General features: G+C 32.7%; 1 protein-coding gene across 1 annotated transcript in view; it reads left to right on the top strand.

The window, feature by feature from the left end:
• The window catches only part of LOC145295874 (coiled-coil domain-containing protein 25-like), a 49,071-nt gene extending 31,665 nt beyond the window's left edge, over window positions 1-17,406 (top strand). Inside the window, exons 7-9 of the mRNA XM_080141613.1 lie at window positions 6,152-6,354; window positions 13,142-13,187; window positions 16,888-17,406. Coding sequence (XP_079997739.1) covers window positions 6,152-6,354; window positions 13,142-13,187; window positions 16,888-16,920 — 282 coding nt within the window. The 3' untranslated portion in view covers window positions 16,921-17,406. The remainder of the gene's footprint in view (window positions 1-6,151; window positions 6,355-13,141; window positions 13,188-16,887) is intronic.
• Window positions 17,407-17,744: the final 338 nt, after the last annotated feature.

Here is a 17,744-nt window from a genome sequence, read left to right as displayed (position 1 = left end):
AGTGTGGAGCCTCTCTACAAACAAGGTTGGCTCTCTCTACTGTGCTAGAAAGTTAATTACGCCTGAGAGTATCCTGTACCTCTACATGGCCACCGTTCACTCATGTATGGAGTATTGTTGCCACATTTGGGCTGGTGCCTCTGCTACTAGTCTCTCACTCTTGGACAAGGTTCCAAAGAGTTGCCAACCTAATAGGTCTCGTGCTGTCAGTTAGGCTTCAGCCTCTGTCCCATCGACAAAATGTTGCATCCCTCTGTCTGTTTTACAAGTATTTTAATGGTAGGTGTTCTGACAAACTGCAACCCACCTTGTACCCACCTCGATGTAAATACCCCCAACAAATCTGACAAGCAGTAAAATCCCATCCTACACAGAGATCCCCAGATGTAAGAAAGCCTTCCACTCTAATAGTTTCTTCCCCTGGACTGCTAGACTTTGGAATTCCCTTCTGGGTTCCTGCTTCCCTGACTATACTGATATGCAGAAGTTCAAGTATAATATAAACATCTACTGCTCAACTCTCTACATAATACCTCTGAAAATTTTTTTTTTACATAGGCATCACCACTTATCAAGGCCCAGAGGCCACTCGAGGATAAGGGTTAAAGAGTGTACAGTAGAAATTGGAAATTCGGTAAATTTGTTAACTTATATGGAACGGCTCATCAAAAACTTGTACGTTAGACTTGAAGACAACCATATTGTAGTCAGCTGGAAAGCAGGAAAACGGAAGACAATTCCATAGGCATGCAGTTCTAAGAAAGAAGCTTTGCTTATGGAATCTACGTTTAGGTTTAGGCACAGATAAAGAGTGGGGAAAATTATTGATAGTGTTTTCTGCTAGACGTCCCAGATAGTAACCCCCTACATCAAAGTGGCATTGTACCTTGTTTGGGATGAAAATGCAATGAAAAAAAAAGCTCTTTCTCAGTAGAATTCTCTTCTAGGACTAATGTCCACACTTTCATGGTAAAATTTCCTTCTGAAAACAATGTATTCTATGAATATAAATAATTATAATCCTTACAGAATTTTATTTGATAATTTTATTTGGTCATCAAAGTCACCCAAAGATGATTGATAAGCTGTAAAACAAACGAAACCACATCAAACAAATCATATTGGTGTGTGCTTTGGGGAATTGTAGGAGTTTTTCTCGGCTTCTATGGGTATTCTCAAAAAGCAATGTTTTCAAAGAACTATATATTCTATATAAATATAGCGGTGGATCTATGTGTGTGTGCTTATTTGTGCGTAAATATTTAACTGATAAACTCTTAAACTACTGGTCACATAGCACTGAAATTAACAGAAAATAGAAATCGTACATCACCGATTGTTTTTAACGAGTAAAACCTTTGTTTCGATGGATAATGCATACAGATATATATCGGTATGTTGATTTCAATTTGCTGACATATTTTTTTACTTTTTTCTGCGCATGCCCAATTTTAATTCATATATTCAAGTTGTTTAATATTAAATCTTTCTTATTTTTCAATAGCTACATCGGTAGGAGATGCAGTTGGAGCATTGAATGTTTTGGTTTCGATTCTAGCTGATGGCATGCAAGTCTTTTTTTTTTTTTTTTTTTAACTTTTGAAATCATTACTCTATATAAGGTACAATATAGTATTCTGTAGAGAATCAGCTCTATAATAATAAATATGAAATCTGCATAAATTTAAACATATTTTACAACCCAGCAAGACCGTGTGCCCCCACTAATCTAAGAAGATAAATAATTATTGTTGGAGAGGGGAGCGAAAGGTGATAAAACCAATCAACGGCACAATTAAGAAATATTAAACACAGAGGCAAAAAGAGAATGACAATAGCAAAAGGAAGCTGGAGTTCATTTAAAGATGACGAATTGCCTTTTACTTTCTGAAAAGAAATAAATGTAAATGGTCAATTCGAAAAAGCCTGGAACTTGTGGTCAGTCTAAGTAAATCAGAATCAGTTTGATGTCAGTAGGGCACTGGAAGATAGGTGTTAGCGGGCTGCTGAGCTGGACGTCAGTGGGTTCTGGAAGGTGAGCATCAACGGGCTGTTGAGCTGGACGCCAATGGGCTTTTGTAGGTTGACGCCAGTGGGCTACTGAACTGGACATCAGTGGCCCTGGTATAAGTAACTAGACGTTGACAGGCTGTAGAGAAGGGGTAGCTTGACGGCTACAGGCACTGAAATGGGTAACAAGACGTTGACAGGCTCTGGAGTGGGTAGCCTGATGTTAATTGACACCAGAAAGCTGCTGAGGGTGGCTGCAAAGCTGCAGGAGGCGCAGGGCTACTACTGCTGCTGATGAGAACCTTCGATTGCTGGGCTGCTGCTGTCATCGTAGTTGCATTCTAGAGACTTCCTGGTCATGTACGAATTTTTTTGGCTGCAGACACGCTGTATTCATGCGATAGTATTGTTACAACTTGCATTGCTTTCAATAAGAAAACAAATGAATAGAATTAATTTCCAACTGAACCAATCACAATAAATAGTTTCAGATGTAAATTTATAGTGTTTATGGTCGATCAGCTCAGAATGAAAGTCTCTTCCTCTTTGCGTTTGGAGAAAGGGTTGAATTTATTTTTTTTCTTTACAGCTCAAAATGAGCAAAAGGGTTGTTCGCCGCCAGGCGGTATATATGAGATTGTTTACAAATAAAAAAAATGGCCAGCATAGCAAAAATACAAACCACAACGTAAGCGCACAGCAGCATTATCCTAACTATACAATTTCCTTTGGCATTAAATAACCTATAAATGGTTGATATGCTGTAAACCAAACCCAATTATAATAAGGGGAATAATAACTTATTTTCAATTATCTCCCTTTTACCTCAAATTCTGTAAATTCTATTATTTTTAGTATTGCGTCTCATTTTTCAACATATCATCCAAACTGAAACGTTTAATTAAAAATAATTTAATTCCTTAAACAAATGAAACATTTGAAATGGAAATATAATTAAAAATTACAAACATTTTTAATAAAATAAAACAGAAGCTGTCTATTACAGATCAAAAAAAAAATAATTTAATTCCTTAAACAAATAATTTAATTCCTTAAACAAATGAAACATTTGAAATGGAAATATAATTAAAAATTACAAACATTTTTAATAAAATAAAACAGAAGCTGTCTATTACAGATCATATTTACACATTTAAAATATCAATTGCTAATTTTTTTTTGTATATTTTTAATTTAAAAATATTTCTTCTGGAATCTGTTAATCACTTTTAGTATTTAGATTACTTTGTACAAATAAATTAAAAATAGTTTTTTTTTTTTTTTTGACCCTGCTCCATTATTACTCAAAGTATGTGGCTTATATAATAATTACATCTAATCTAATTTTGGGTTTTTCTTATTTGCATTTTTCTATTTTGTAAACGCAGGACATCAATATATGCCAGTTACATGACTAATAGAATCCCTATTTATTTGCTTCCCCGTGAAGACGGAGTTAAATACAAAATGGGTTTTAATATGGGAGATTCAATTTAATTTAGTTAGGATTGTGTACCCTCCCCTCCCCCATCCCAATCAATCTGTCCATTATTTTTCCACACTAAACTTTAAATGAAAACTCATACAAAAATAATTTTCATTGATCTTTGCAAACTGCAGAAGCCTTTAGAAATTTGTTATTATATAATAATTTAATTTTTTTAAATGTTCAAAATCCTTTAATCAGTAATAGACAAAAAAAAAAATAGTTCACTGAGTCCCATAAGTCTTTGGGCACACCTAAAGAAGGTGGGAGGTTATATTAGCTGAAACATTTTGAGAATAACGCTGTGTTTTATTTGATAAAATTTCATCCAAAAATATTATTGTTGGTATTATTTAGATTCATTTTGATTGTCATTTTCACAACATTTTGGTTAATGTCATTTCTGCAGTGATTAACGTACTTGGAAAAATCAGTTGTAAAAGTGAAATTCTCAATGTAGGCAACTGAAAAATACAATTGCGAATTATGTAGAACCTCTATCCAGTCATGGCTGACGAAACAAGAGCATGCTACACCTGTGAAGTAAATAAAGAGTTCTGTTCGAAATTCCGTCCAAATTCCCGACTTTGACAGAAAAATTCCTGAGTTTGACAAGATATACCTGAAGAAGGTCGGAGGTTATATCAACTGAAACATTATGAAAATGACACTCAAGATGAGCACATTAGTCTGATGAATGCAAATAATACAAATAACCAATTCTCATCTCAAAATTTCAGAAACATATTATTATTGACTCTTACAAGTGCTGATAATATTTGTTTTCAAAATTATTGTCTTGAAAAAAAAAAAAAAATAAGTTGTTTAATTTCTTGTGATTCCTCAAAATTAGTTTATTTTCATGTCTTATTCTGACAATTTCACTCAATCAACAATCATTGCCTTTGGTTTTGATGACACCCTATAGACAGTCTCAGAATTGACTACAAGCCTTCGTTGCTGTCTCTTAACTTCAGCCTTCAAGGGTTCTCGTGATCCTAACCTTTAGGCCGTTCTTCATGTTGCAGCTGTATCTGTCATCGTCTTGTTCCATTGCATTACATACAAAGAAGTCAAAGGGGTTTTAGTCAGGCAAAATGGGAGGACAAATGTTAGGTGAATATTGACAAAGTTCTCTGGTCTCCCATCTGGTATGGCAGGGTACTGAGTCTTGCGGCCACATCTATGGTATTTCTGGTTGATCCAGGGTTTCATTATTTCACTCAGAATATGGATATAACCTTGATATTCAGCTTGATGCTTCCAGGGACAAAGTGGAGTTACACCTGAAATCTTCCCTATTGTCCTTCCAATACAGATTCCAAAAAGAACTTTAGTTTCTCTTCCATGAATATGGAGGTTTGTAATCAAGTAGACTTTTTAACCTGTTAAAAACGTGCAAAAATGATACTCTGTTGACTTAAAATTAATGCTTTATGCCATATTGATGATTGAATATGGTTAAATTTGTGTTCATTTTTTTTTTTTTCCATTAAATATTAATCCCTATTAATTCCTAACTGTGCATCGAATGGACACCGTAATACTTCGCTCATTAATAAAGCCTTTGTTGCTGATCATATCATAACAAATGTTCATGCAAAATTTCAACCAGATCGGCTCAGTAGTTTGCAAGAAAAAGTGGAATGGACAGACTAATAGAAATATAGATTTGTCTGAAAAAAAAAAAAAAAATAGAAATATAATTCAATGTTTTCATAAAGACGTGACTGACAATGGAAGCAAGTTTTTTTTTTCGTCCATAAAATTAGTTGAAAATTGCAAACGAATATTCTGCACTATTTGTATGTACATTTTTTTTTTTTGTTCTAAATTAAGAACATTTTTAACAAATTGTTCTTTGGGGCTTTCGTATATCTGATTTGTGATTGATGTTATAAAACTTGATTGACAAAATCTTGATTGTAAGTGCAATTCTATCCTTTATGATAACTTGCATCTTTTACATTTGTTTTTCAAGAAAACTTAATATTTTTTACAAAATACAAATAATTTACATTTTAATATATTAGTTTAATGTGAAAAGAACTCTTCATTTGGCCATTTTTTTTTTTATGGCATATCAACCCTTTTTGGGTAATTAATGAGAATTCAGTAATTTTGAAAAAAGTTTTTAGGCTTCCAATTCTTTATATCTTCAAATATTTATTCATAGTATTTGGTTTCATTATTTTGTTGTTTTTGGCTTTGCAGAACATGATTGAGTTTTGGAAAGGGATGGGAAAAAAACCCAGTAACATCAATGTTTGGTGCGTTTTTAGGTCAGGAAGCCAGTGTCTTCAGATGGCCTGATTTAGTAGGACTAGGATAACTTTAAAAAATATTTAATTACTTTGTTTGCAATAGAAGTCAATATTTAATTTAAATTTAAAGTATTGGAAAGTAATTTAAATCTGAAATATTATTTTTCTTTCGTATTAACTTTCAATCAATGTCTTTCAAATAAAATTAAAAAAAATAAATTGATTGATGTTTTAATATTTAGCGACATTTGTAAACAGTGAAACTTAAATAACATTGGTCATAATTTATCATATTGTTTTCTAAATTTGTTTGAAAAGCTGATAATTTATCATATTGTTTTGGTTTTCTCTTGCACTTTCTCAGATTGAACTTTTTTTGTTGTTGTTCCAGGTACACAAGGTGCGAGTGGAGAAGCGACATAATGATATCGTGAATCGTTTGCAAAAGACAAAAGTGGAAAAGTTTCCAGACTTGAGAGCGGAACGAGAAGAGAGGGACCACAAAGAAGCAGTTGAGAAACGGAAGAAAATTCAACAGGAAAAACAAAGAGAAAAAGAAGACATCCGCAAACGTAAAGAACAAGCTGAACTGAGGTGAGTGATCCTCTTTTAATTTCACTTTCTCTGTTTGTTTGTTTGTTTGTCTGTATTTTGAATTTTGGTAAATGAATATTTTAACATTTATTTATTTATTTGCGGACTGTTATCCTCATCTTCATAGTTGTTGTTTCATGATTTTTTGACAAACTACTTCGCCAGGTGGTTAACCGTGACTGGCTAGGAATGGCGAGTCTCTTAATTCTATCCTCAGTAATTACTGCCTTTCATAGTTGTTGTCGTCTCACCACGTTTTGACCAACTAATTCTTTGGGCGACTTTGAGTAGGATTGAAACCGCTATCTTCAGACAATGCTCACCTAGAACTGTAAAGGTTCAACGCCTCTATCCACTGTGCTATGTGGTGAGATGACAACAACTAGAAGTGTCATAGAGCTTCGTCAGCATCTAAACACATAGAGCGCCGGTTGTCATAAAGAATTCACTTTTAATCACAAATTGCAACCTGGGCAAGAAATGGGTCCTTCTTGTTGTGTAAAAGAAGGAAGATAACACTCCATAATGCTGTTTCTTTTAGTTGTTGTCTAATTTGTAAGGCATTTACCAAGTTTTTTTGTTTTTCCAATCTCAAGTTTAATTCAGAAGCAAGTTCTCAAACAGTTGTGTGTGGATTGGCTTTGACTAAGGCTCTTAATTGATCATCGTCAACATCCAATGGCCGACAACTATGCTCATCATCTTCAAGACTCTCGTCATTGCCACAAAATTTCTTAAACCACCATTCATTGTGTTGTGCGTTCAGTAGCGGTTTCTGGGCCAAACGCTTCGTTGATATCACAAGCTATTTCAGCAGCTTTGTGGCCTAGCTTGAATTGAAATAAGAAAATTGTGAGAACCCTTTTTTCATCTTGTATTCAATGTTCTGAAAAGAAGACAACTGTTTTCAAACAATTTCAATTTAAATGATTAGATAGTGAAAAACGCTCTTTAAAATGATATATAAAGTAAAGGTATTATAATGAAAACTTACTTGAAAATACTTAATTTGAAATCAAAATTAAAAATTCTGCAAGAACCTCCTTGCCAATCTAATATAATAATTATTTTATATATAATGTGTGTATGTATGTGTATATATAATATATATATATATATATATATATATAAAATTTATTTATACAAACATTGATGGCTACATATGTGCATATATGTTTCTGTAATCACCCGTGCTAGGGAGATTACGTCTTCAGGCCACGAATTATCTTCAAAAACTGACATTTCAAGGCATTTCATTTCTAGTACGGGTGATTACAGAAACATATATGCGCATATGTAGCCATCAATGTTTGTATAAATAAATTTAATATACTTGCTCTGTTTACTCATTGAGCATTTTTTGGTAGACACATGTTGTTTCATTGGATGTATGTCTAGGAAACTAAACTCTACTGCCATAAATATATAATATATATATAATATAAAGCTGAATGTCTATGTGTGTGTGTATCTGGTCACGAATAGGCTCCTATATGGTTGACTATTTTAAAAAAACTGATTACATATAATGATAGATGTATCGAGACACAGGAATGGCAGTCTGGCAGAACGGTGGTTCATTAAAATTGTGGGGTCTGCGTTTGTGCCTGGTCCACAAAGTATGGAAATAAAAAAATTTAAAAATTAAAAAAAAACGTTTACAAGTGTTTTTGATATAGATGTACATAAGAATACTTTGATAAGTATGTTTCAACTTAAATAGGGTTGGTATAATAAAATTGTGGGGTCTGCGTTCGGGCCTGGCCTCCATAGAATGGAAATAGGCACAAACTTTCATAAAGACTTTTCATATCTATCTGCGTAAGTATACTTTGATAATTATGTTTCAGTTTGAAGAAATATGGTATATTAAAATTATGGGGTGTTCGTTCGCACCTGACCTCCATAGAATGGAAATATGTCACAAAGTTTAACAAGGTTTTTTAATATAGATCCACAGAATATTGTGATAAGTGTTTCAGTGTGAACAGGTATGGTATAATAAATTATGGAGTTTATCTATTTTATTTTTACTTTCATCATATTTTGATTTGGTTTTGATACCCCCAAATTCAAAGCTATCTCTTTACAACCGTTCCTTTTCATAACCTATCATACTTTCATAAATCAGAGTCCATTTTCTGTAGGCTGTTTTTGAACCCAGTCAACGACGGGTACTTTTGCTAGTATATATATATATATATATACACACATGGTATTTAAAAACTTTTATCAAGCTACCTATAATATAAAGGGCAAAAATCTGTGTGTTAGTATGTCTGTTAAGAACTAAACTTTTGACAGACACGTTGGAACCTGACAAACCGGTATTGTTTTAAACCTCAAACTTTCGGACGACAAATATCGAAAAATTGGCCAAAAACATTAATTCCTTCACCCTTAACTAGGCACTTTTTTACAGGGACGGGTCACTTTTTCGTAGATATTTTCACATATCATCCCCTCTTTTTGATCGACTAGCCTTAATTTTGACGTTCGCCACTTGCGGTTTTGCAATGGACGCAATGGTAAAGACGTCACATTTTTTTTTCACGTTTTTTTTTTCCTCCTTCGCGGTACAGGTTCAAGCCTGCCTGCCTACTACCACTTTTTTGCTCAACACACACCTCCAAACACCCAGGCAATGCCGGGCACCCAGGCTAGTATATTATAAACCAATTCTCAAAATCTCTCACACAAAACTTGATATGGCCCATTTGTATACATACGTTTTTAAGTTTCTAATAAATTACATTTATAATTGATATTAACAAATACTATTTTATCCACACAATATCATTCCATCTATTGTACTATCATTATAATTATTAATACAATTAATATATTAGACAAACTGTCCAGACCCTAGTCCACTTATAAGTAGTCTTTTCTCTGTCTGCTTATTGTACAGTAGAACCCTGCGATATGGCATTAAAAAATAGTAACAAAATACAGTACAGTATATAATACACATGTATATAATCAAATAATTTTATAATCAACACCATAAGGTGGGGCAAATACCGCAACTAGGGTCCGGAAAAACATTGTATTCCACATTGTAACCTGAAAAAAAACGTATCCTAGGGCCACTGTATCCCGGGGTTCTACTGTATATTTCTTTGTATTTTGAATTTTTTTACAAGGGAGATAATTACATGAAAACGTCTGGTGTTAAATGGTGCTAATTTTGTGGAGAACAGATATTACACTTTTATCTTCGCTAAAAGGCCAAGGAGCTACAAAAATGTCTTTTTGTGACTAGGCATTTCTTAAATAAATGAAAAAATTTTTTTATAACTATATGTAGTGCATCAACGTCTAATTTTTTTAAATAAATAATTTTGCTTTTAATTTATTCATACCAATAATATTGTGCAGTCTGTGTTTGCACAGTTTCAACAGGCAGTAACCAATATAGGCAGTTTGTTGTTTGCTTCTGCTGTTTTGATTGTGGAAAAATGTTTGTGAAATTCAAGGGAACTGTATTGCTTTCCAACTTTGTAGGCATGTTTGTAGGTGTTACACATATGGAGATGAAAAAGGTGCTCAGGATTGTTGGTGAGATAGTTGATAATTTTGTGGTTGTTTACCAACTCTGTTCATGTTGGAGCTTCAGGAAATTAAAGATGACATTAAGAGTATGGAAGATGTCAGATTGAAGGTGTTCGCTTATTAGCATCTTTCTGAACTGTTTTCAGGCAGTTGATGTTCTGAGCAAGATAGTTTTTGTTCTTGTCCAGAATTCCTCCCATATCAAAAATAAAAATAAAGAAAAATCTGTATAATGTACGTACCTGTAACAAAACAAAAAATATTAAAGTCATATAAATTAAGTTTTATCTTTAAATGAGGAAATCAAAGTTTAAGAGTATCTAAGGAGTAACTCTCACCACCATTTGGAAAAAACAAATTTGAATCAAGGAGAGATGGTTCTTCTTCATTATGGTAACGAAATTCAAAAAGTGAAATATTGAATTTCAAGTGAAACCTATGGTATCTAAATTCTTGTCACATTAATGAACATATCCAAAAATTATGAAAAACGATAAGATAGAAAATTATTAATGAAAATAGTTTTTAAAGACAATTAGTGACAGTTGAATTTTGCTAAATTGGCCTAAGATTTTCAGTTTGCAGAAAAGATGTATTTCCCTTTTGTTACAATTTGAACTCTGTTTCTTTATTATTTATCTTATTTATTCTCAATTTTTGCTAATTGTCTTTAAAAACTATTTTCATCAATAATTAATTTTCCGCCTTTTCACTTTTCAAAATTTTTGAATATGTTCATTACTGTGACCTGACAATACAGTAAATAACAAAGGAGAACCATGTTTGTATCTACACCAAAAAATATCTCCCTTTGACTTAAAATTTTATTTTTTCAAAATGGCAGGCGAGAGTCACTTGAAATTCAATATTTCAACTTTTGAATTTCGCTACTATAACGAACGATAAGTACATAAATTTGCCAAATATGTGAGTATATCAAAGAGTTTTCCTGTCAATTATTTTAAAACTGCCACATTTTATTCTTGTATGTCTACCTACAAGCACCAAACGCATGTATACAGAGGGTAACAATAAAATTGTCACCCTAGAAAAGACAACATGATTCCATTTCCATTTGATGAAAACCGGTTTTCTTTTTTTTTTTTTTTTTTTTTTTGTTGCAGACCATCTACTAGTTGGCCAGTTGTATACAAATCCCAAGAGCAATAGGAGCCTTCTATCATGTCTGAAAGTAACACAACATTTAACAAATGAGATTGGAGATGCACCAATGTATAATTCATGTTCTCTACCAATCCAAGTCATTACAACAGGATCATTGCCAGCACCCTCAAAATGAATCGCTGGATTGCCATGAATAACAGGGATGTGCCCAAGATGATGAAAACAAAGTTTCCTACCACGGTTATGATCTTTGGTGTGGTTTCAAGTGACACATCATACCACCTCACATCTGTGAATTTGGCTTGAAAGTCAACACCAAAGTGTACCTGGATGTGTTGAAGAGTGTGGTGATCCCCTGGTGCAACCAGATGGCCGTTGGTAGACTCTGGCTATGGCAGCAGGACTCTGCGCTGGCACACAAGTCCAAAGAGACCCAGGCTTGGCTTCAGAAGGAGTGCTACGACTTTCTCTTCTCTCACTGGACCCCCTCCGCCCCTGACCCAAACCTGCTGAACTACTTTGTTTGGTCATATGTCAAGAAAATCACCAACATGACCTCCCACAGCACCAAAGCCAACCTGATTGCTACCATCTGCCAAGTATTCGCTGAACTCCTGCCGGTGCTTGTGGAAAAGACATGCTCCCAGTTCTGGACTCGTATTGAGGTGGTGATTGAGGCTGAAAGCGGCTACATTGAAGAAATGTCAGCTCTACTACATAAATTACCTGAATATATTTTTTCAATAAAAGTTTAAAAATAAAGCTGTAGTGTTGTTTTCTTTAGGGCGACAGCTTTATTGTTCCGTCCTGTAGCGTATAGGGTTAAGTACAATTGTTAGGAATATGAACAGTGTATGAGACATGATATCCATGTTGGCATCAGATGTAGTTTTGATGAATATGAGGATTTTTAAGGATGCAGAGTCTTGGCGGGCAACAACCAATGTAGGCATTTTTTTTTTTTTTGCTTCAGCAATTTTAAACAATCATTTATGCTGACTAAATTTATGCTGTAATGCTTATGAATTCCCATTAATCATTTAAAAATAATTTTCTTTATAAAAATAAAACTACTTGATTGATTTGGGTGATTTTTGGAATATATTTTAATTTCGTTATGAGTACATACATGATATAGATTTTTTTTTTTTTGATATAAAGTGAATTCTGGACAAGAATTGTTTTTCTTTTTAACTACTGAGTCCCAACTTATAACTCACTTGAGGATAAGTGTTTAAGATTGATACATTGTCAGTTGAATGATTATGAATATTGTGAGAGGATTCAAGAAAATCTCTGCATGCCATTCACTCAAAACAATAGTTGATCTAGAAAACAAATCCTTCCCCCTTTGTCAGAAATATAGCTCATGGTAGACTAAAGGATAAAATGGTGGGAGGAAAGTTATAACTAAAGAAGTTAAACATGAATCCAAGATTCACTTGAGTGTTCCGATTATTGATATGAATTTTAATCAACTCAGAATGTTTCATTGCAGCTTCCAAGTTTTTAAAATCATTTTACTTTAGTTTGATCTTAGGTATTATTTGCATTCTTTGGATTACTATTCTCATCTTGAGTGTTATTTTCACAACATTTCGGTCGATGTGTAACCTCTGACTATCTATCTTGTCAAACTCTGAAATCTCTCTGTTGAACTCTGGAATCTGCACAGAATTTTTGAATGGAACCTTTTATTGAATGCTCTCGTTCCATCAGAGTCCTAAGTAATTTGCAAATGTATTTTGAGTGTCGCCCGCACTGAGGATTGAACTTACAACTGAATTTTACCAAGTTATCCACTATGCCACAAGTTGTGGACAAGGTTGATCTTGTTTAAATAAAAAATATAGAGCATTCTATATAAAGTTACAAAAGTTTTTTTTATTTATCAAAATCACATATTTTCAATTTACTTATATTGTCTTTGATTTAAACTTTAATAAAATTCTCTAAGTGAATTTTATTTTTCTGATTTATTTTCACGGACAAAAACAAATTAAAAAAACAAAAATTTTTTCATTTAATTTTGATTTGGATTTGATTTACATTTCATAAAGTTTTTTTCTTAATTTAATCAAAAGTTTTTTTTTAACCTTTTCTTTAGATCTTATGCCTCTTTAATGAAACCAGAAAATATGACTTCAAATTTTGTAAGTATTTCATTTTCCTTTTCGTTGATATCTTATTACTTATTATGTAACAAGGCTAAAAATTCTTTCAACAACACAGAAATAAAAACAAAATATTTCCATTTTATGAAAAGTGGTTTTCTTTTTTTTTTGTTGCTGACCAGCTACTAGTTGACCAGTTGTACACAAATCCCAAGAGTGATAGGCGCCATCTATCATGTCTGAAAGTGACACAACGTTCAACAGGTGAGATCAGATATGTGCTGCTCTACAATTTATGCTCTCTACCAATCCAAGTCATGACAATAGGACCATTGCCAGCATGTTCAAAATGCAAATCCAGATGGTTCAATGCTTGAGGGCACAACTCCAAGTTTTTGGTCACTGTTATGGTCTTTGGTGTGGTTTCAAGTGAGGGTCACATCATACCATCTCACATCTTCGAAGTCGGCTTGAAAGTCAACACCAAAAGGTACCTGGATGTGCTGAAGAGTGTGGTGATCCCCTGGTGCAATAAGGTGGCTGCTAGCAGACCCTGGGTGTGGCAGCAGGACTTGGTATCAGCCCACAAGTTTAAAGAAACTCCAGCTTGGCTTCGGAAGAAGTGCTACAACTTTGCACCCTTCTCTCACTGGAACCCCTCCTCCCCTGACCTAAACCTGCTGGACTACTTCTGTTTAGTCATACATCGAGAACATTACCAATTACCAACGTGACCTCCCACAACACCAAAGCCAGCCTGATAGCCGCCATTTGCCGAGTATTCGCCAGGCTCCCGCTGGCATTTGTGGAAAAGGTATGCTCCTAGTCCTGGACCTGTATCGAGGTAGTGATTGATGCTGAAGGTGGCTACATTGAATAGATATCAGCTCTACTACACAATCAAGTTACCTGAATTGATGTTTCAATAAACGTTTTTAAATCAAGCTGTAGAGTTGCTTCTTTTAGACAAATTTATTGTTCCACCATGTATTTAACTAATAAACTCTTAAACTATTTGTCACATATGCTGAAATTAACAGGAAATTGTAATCATGCACAAAGGATAGGTTGTAACGAGTAAAATCTTTGTATGGATCAATAATGCCTACAGAAATGCCAGCAAATTGAAATGCAAAATGTTAATTTCTACTTGCGGACATATTTCTATTACTTTTGTGCATGTGTAAAGTCATTCATAGCTTGAAGTAGTTTAATTTAAAATCTTTCTAATCTATCTGTTGATAACTCAAATGCTAGGGAACGTGGTTGGAGTGTTAAATGTTTTGGTTTAAATTCTAGCTGATGGCACTCAAGTCATTTTCTTTTTTTTTTAAACTTGAAAATATAATAGCATTACAATTATTAAAGAAAATATTAAGATTTTAAACTCCACCTAAAATGGTGATATGGAGATGATGTCTTAAAAATATTGTAATCTTCAATCTAGTATTTTTTTTCAAATAATTACTTTTTAATAAATAAATTTTTCATATGTATTTAATCTATCAAATATATTTGACAAACATATTTAAAATTATTATTAAAGAATCTTTTACATAAAAGAATTTTGTCTTTGAATTTTATGAATAGAAAATTACATTTAAGAATTTTTGATATGAGGAATTCTCATCTTAGTTGTTATGCTTGTGTAGTTTCGACCTATATAACCAATGACTTTCAAGTTGAAATTGGGAACCTGAATGGAATTTTGAATTGAACATTTTATTTAATACATAAAGGTAGATTGATCTCATATACAGTGTGAGACAAAATTGCATCACACAGGTGAAAATTGCAGTTTCATATAAATTAATATGAAAACTTTTTAATATTCTTATGTACAATGCAAAAAAAATAGGTATTCACACAAAAATTAAGAAACAATGATAGATTAGAATTTTAATTAAAAATAAGGCACTTCTACATTACACAGACAGCACCATTGTTAGGGACAATAATTTCAATTTCTTCTTGGTCAAATTACACAGCAAATAAATAACAAACAAGATTTTTTTTTCCCCGAACACAAAAATATTTGAAAACCAAAAAATTTATTGTATAAAAATGTATCAATATATAATTGTAAAAACATTTATTTAAAAGTCTGTGGAAGAAAATATAATTTTAATAAACAATTTTTTAATAAAAACATCATTGGATTTTTTATTTCCTGAAACATTTTTTGAATTGAAGTAATTTGGATTTTTTTCCAAATAATTTAATAATTTAAATGATTAATTTTTCAAATTAATGCAACATTGGATTTTTTTCTTTTTCCAAAACATTTTTTGAATTAAAGTAAAATTGCCACTGTAACAAAATAATTTTAATTTTATCGTAGCACTTGTTAAAGGGCCAACAAAGTTATATATTCTAGTTTTAATTTTTAAATTAATAAACAAGTTGAACGGAATAAAATGAATGAACTTGGTTGACTTATTGTCACTGTTCTTCGATCAAGAAGCGCCACCTGGCGACAGTGTAGTGAAATGCATAAAAAATGGTGCCATCTGTGTAATGCAGAAGTGCCAAAAGTAAAAATCAGTTTTAATGTATTTTACTGAGTTGCGATTGGAAAGAGCAGAATACCAGTAAAGCAGAGGGAAATAACTCAATCTGTCATTTAACCAAGTAATAATGAATGGCTGATCAGAAAAATACAATAAAACTGATTTTTATTTTTTAGTAAAATCTTACTCAAATCATTTCCGAATTTTTGGTGCAAATATTTATTTTAGACATATATGTATATTGGAGAATTTTTAATAGAAGTCTTAATTTATATTACTTTTGTTTACTATTGCCTATAGTAAGGATTGAACCCTTTACCTCCAGGAGATTATCACTTAGCATTGATTGTTCACTAAATGTTAGTTAACAGTCCATTTCAAATGGCAGTTTTCTAGAGGTTTAAGTTTCAATCCTTGTTACAGGTGATAACTTAGAATAGCATAAATTAAGATTTCTATACAGTCATGGCTGATAGAATGAGAACAATCTTCCATGGATTATATAAAGGATTCAGTTAAATAAAATATATACGTTTTTTTTTTTATTAAAAGAAAAAATTCATTTTAAGAAAGTTACTTCAGACAAGACATGAAGCCACTTGATGTAAGGCGCTAAAAAAGAGTGAAAGATCATTAATGCAAAGACAGGAGATACCCATTGACCTTAATATTGAAAAAGCTGTAGGTAGAAAGAAAACAGTCAGCAGAAATGGAGTTTCACAGGCTTGTAGTTATTGGAAAGAATCTCACGGAATCGGAAGATATACTATAATGAGGTACCGGAACAGCAAACTGATGATGACCACGAAACCAATAAGTTAAATGAATTAGAATAAAGGAAGCAGCCAATAAATCAGTTCCAGTGTTTGACATAAAACATTAATTATCCCCTCTTTGTCAGAAACATTATTCATAGAATGTGAGGACTAAAGGATAAAATTTTGGCAGCCTTATAATTCTCACAACCTTTTTTTTTTTGTTCTTTAGTTCTCACATTCCATGAGCAATGTTTCTGACAAAAGGGGAAGGATTGCTGTTTTCTGAGTGGGGAATCTGTCCATTCAACACTTATCATTGACTAGTTGTTGGTTTTAAAGTAGTATTTTTTTTTAGCTTCCTACATCAAGTGGCTTCATGCCTTGTTTGAAGTGAATTCCATAGAAAGAAAAAATGATAAAATGATACCTTTTTTTTATTTTATAACTAATTTCTTTCTTTTTCTCTGACAGGATTCTGGTAATGATTCGGATGATTTCATGTGAAGCTCTCGTCTGCCAAACGCAAGAGTGTCACGTGCGAAAGGACATTTTGTATATTTCTCTTTAGTAATTGACTCTTCTCAATAAAAATCCTATTCTGCATCAAGCAGATATATATATATATATATATATATATATATATATATATATATATATACACACACACAAAATCAATGCAAATATCTTTAAAAAAAAAATCAATCTGTCTTTCATTTTTTATTATTTTAATACCGACCTGGATATTAGCTTGACTGAAGACATCTTGTTAAGTGGAGAAATAGGATATAAAAATTTTGAGATGAGGATTGATAATTTGCATTATTTGGACTATGGTTCTCATCTTAAGTGTTCTTTGCACACCGTTTCAGCTGATGCAACCTTAGAGTTTGACAAGATGCACCTGAAGAAGGTCAAAGATTACATTGGTTGAAATATGGAGTAAATAATATTCAGGATGAGAATGATACAAATAAAGATTTTAAATTTAAATTTTTATTATTAATTATGATTAAAAGTGCAATTCAAGGTTATGTATAGGCGGTGGAATACATTGTTTGATTGTTTTATTAATAAAAACATTTGACCAGACTAATAGGGCAAAAGTGTAACCTACTCCCATCTCCACCTCTCTATTTTTCTCTCTTTCCTCCTTCCCCATTTTCACTCCCTCCTCTCTGCCCGCCCTCTTCTTTCTTCTCCACCTAACCCGTTCCTCTCTCTCTCTCTCTGGACCCACACACACATATAGATTCCTCAGAAAATGAGTCAGCATAAGAGAATGTACTTCTTGATAAAAAATCAGTTACTTCCCTTTAGTTGGTACATAA

The sequence above is a fragment of the Euprymna scolopes genome, chromosome 16 (genome assembly GCF_053919585.1).
Source record: "Euprymna scolopes isolate OS-2025 chromosome 16, ASM5391958v1, whole genome shotgun sequence".
Lineage (NCBI taxonomy): Eukaryota > Metazoa > Mollusca > Cephalopoda > Sepiida > Sepiolidae > Euprymna > Euprymna scolopes.
The sequence above is the reverse complement of the archived record's forward strand: the minus strand, read 5'-3'. Positions and strand labels throughout refer to the sequence as shown.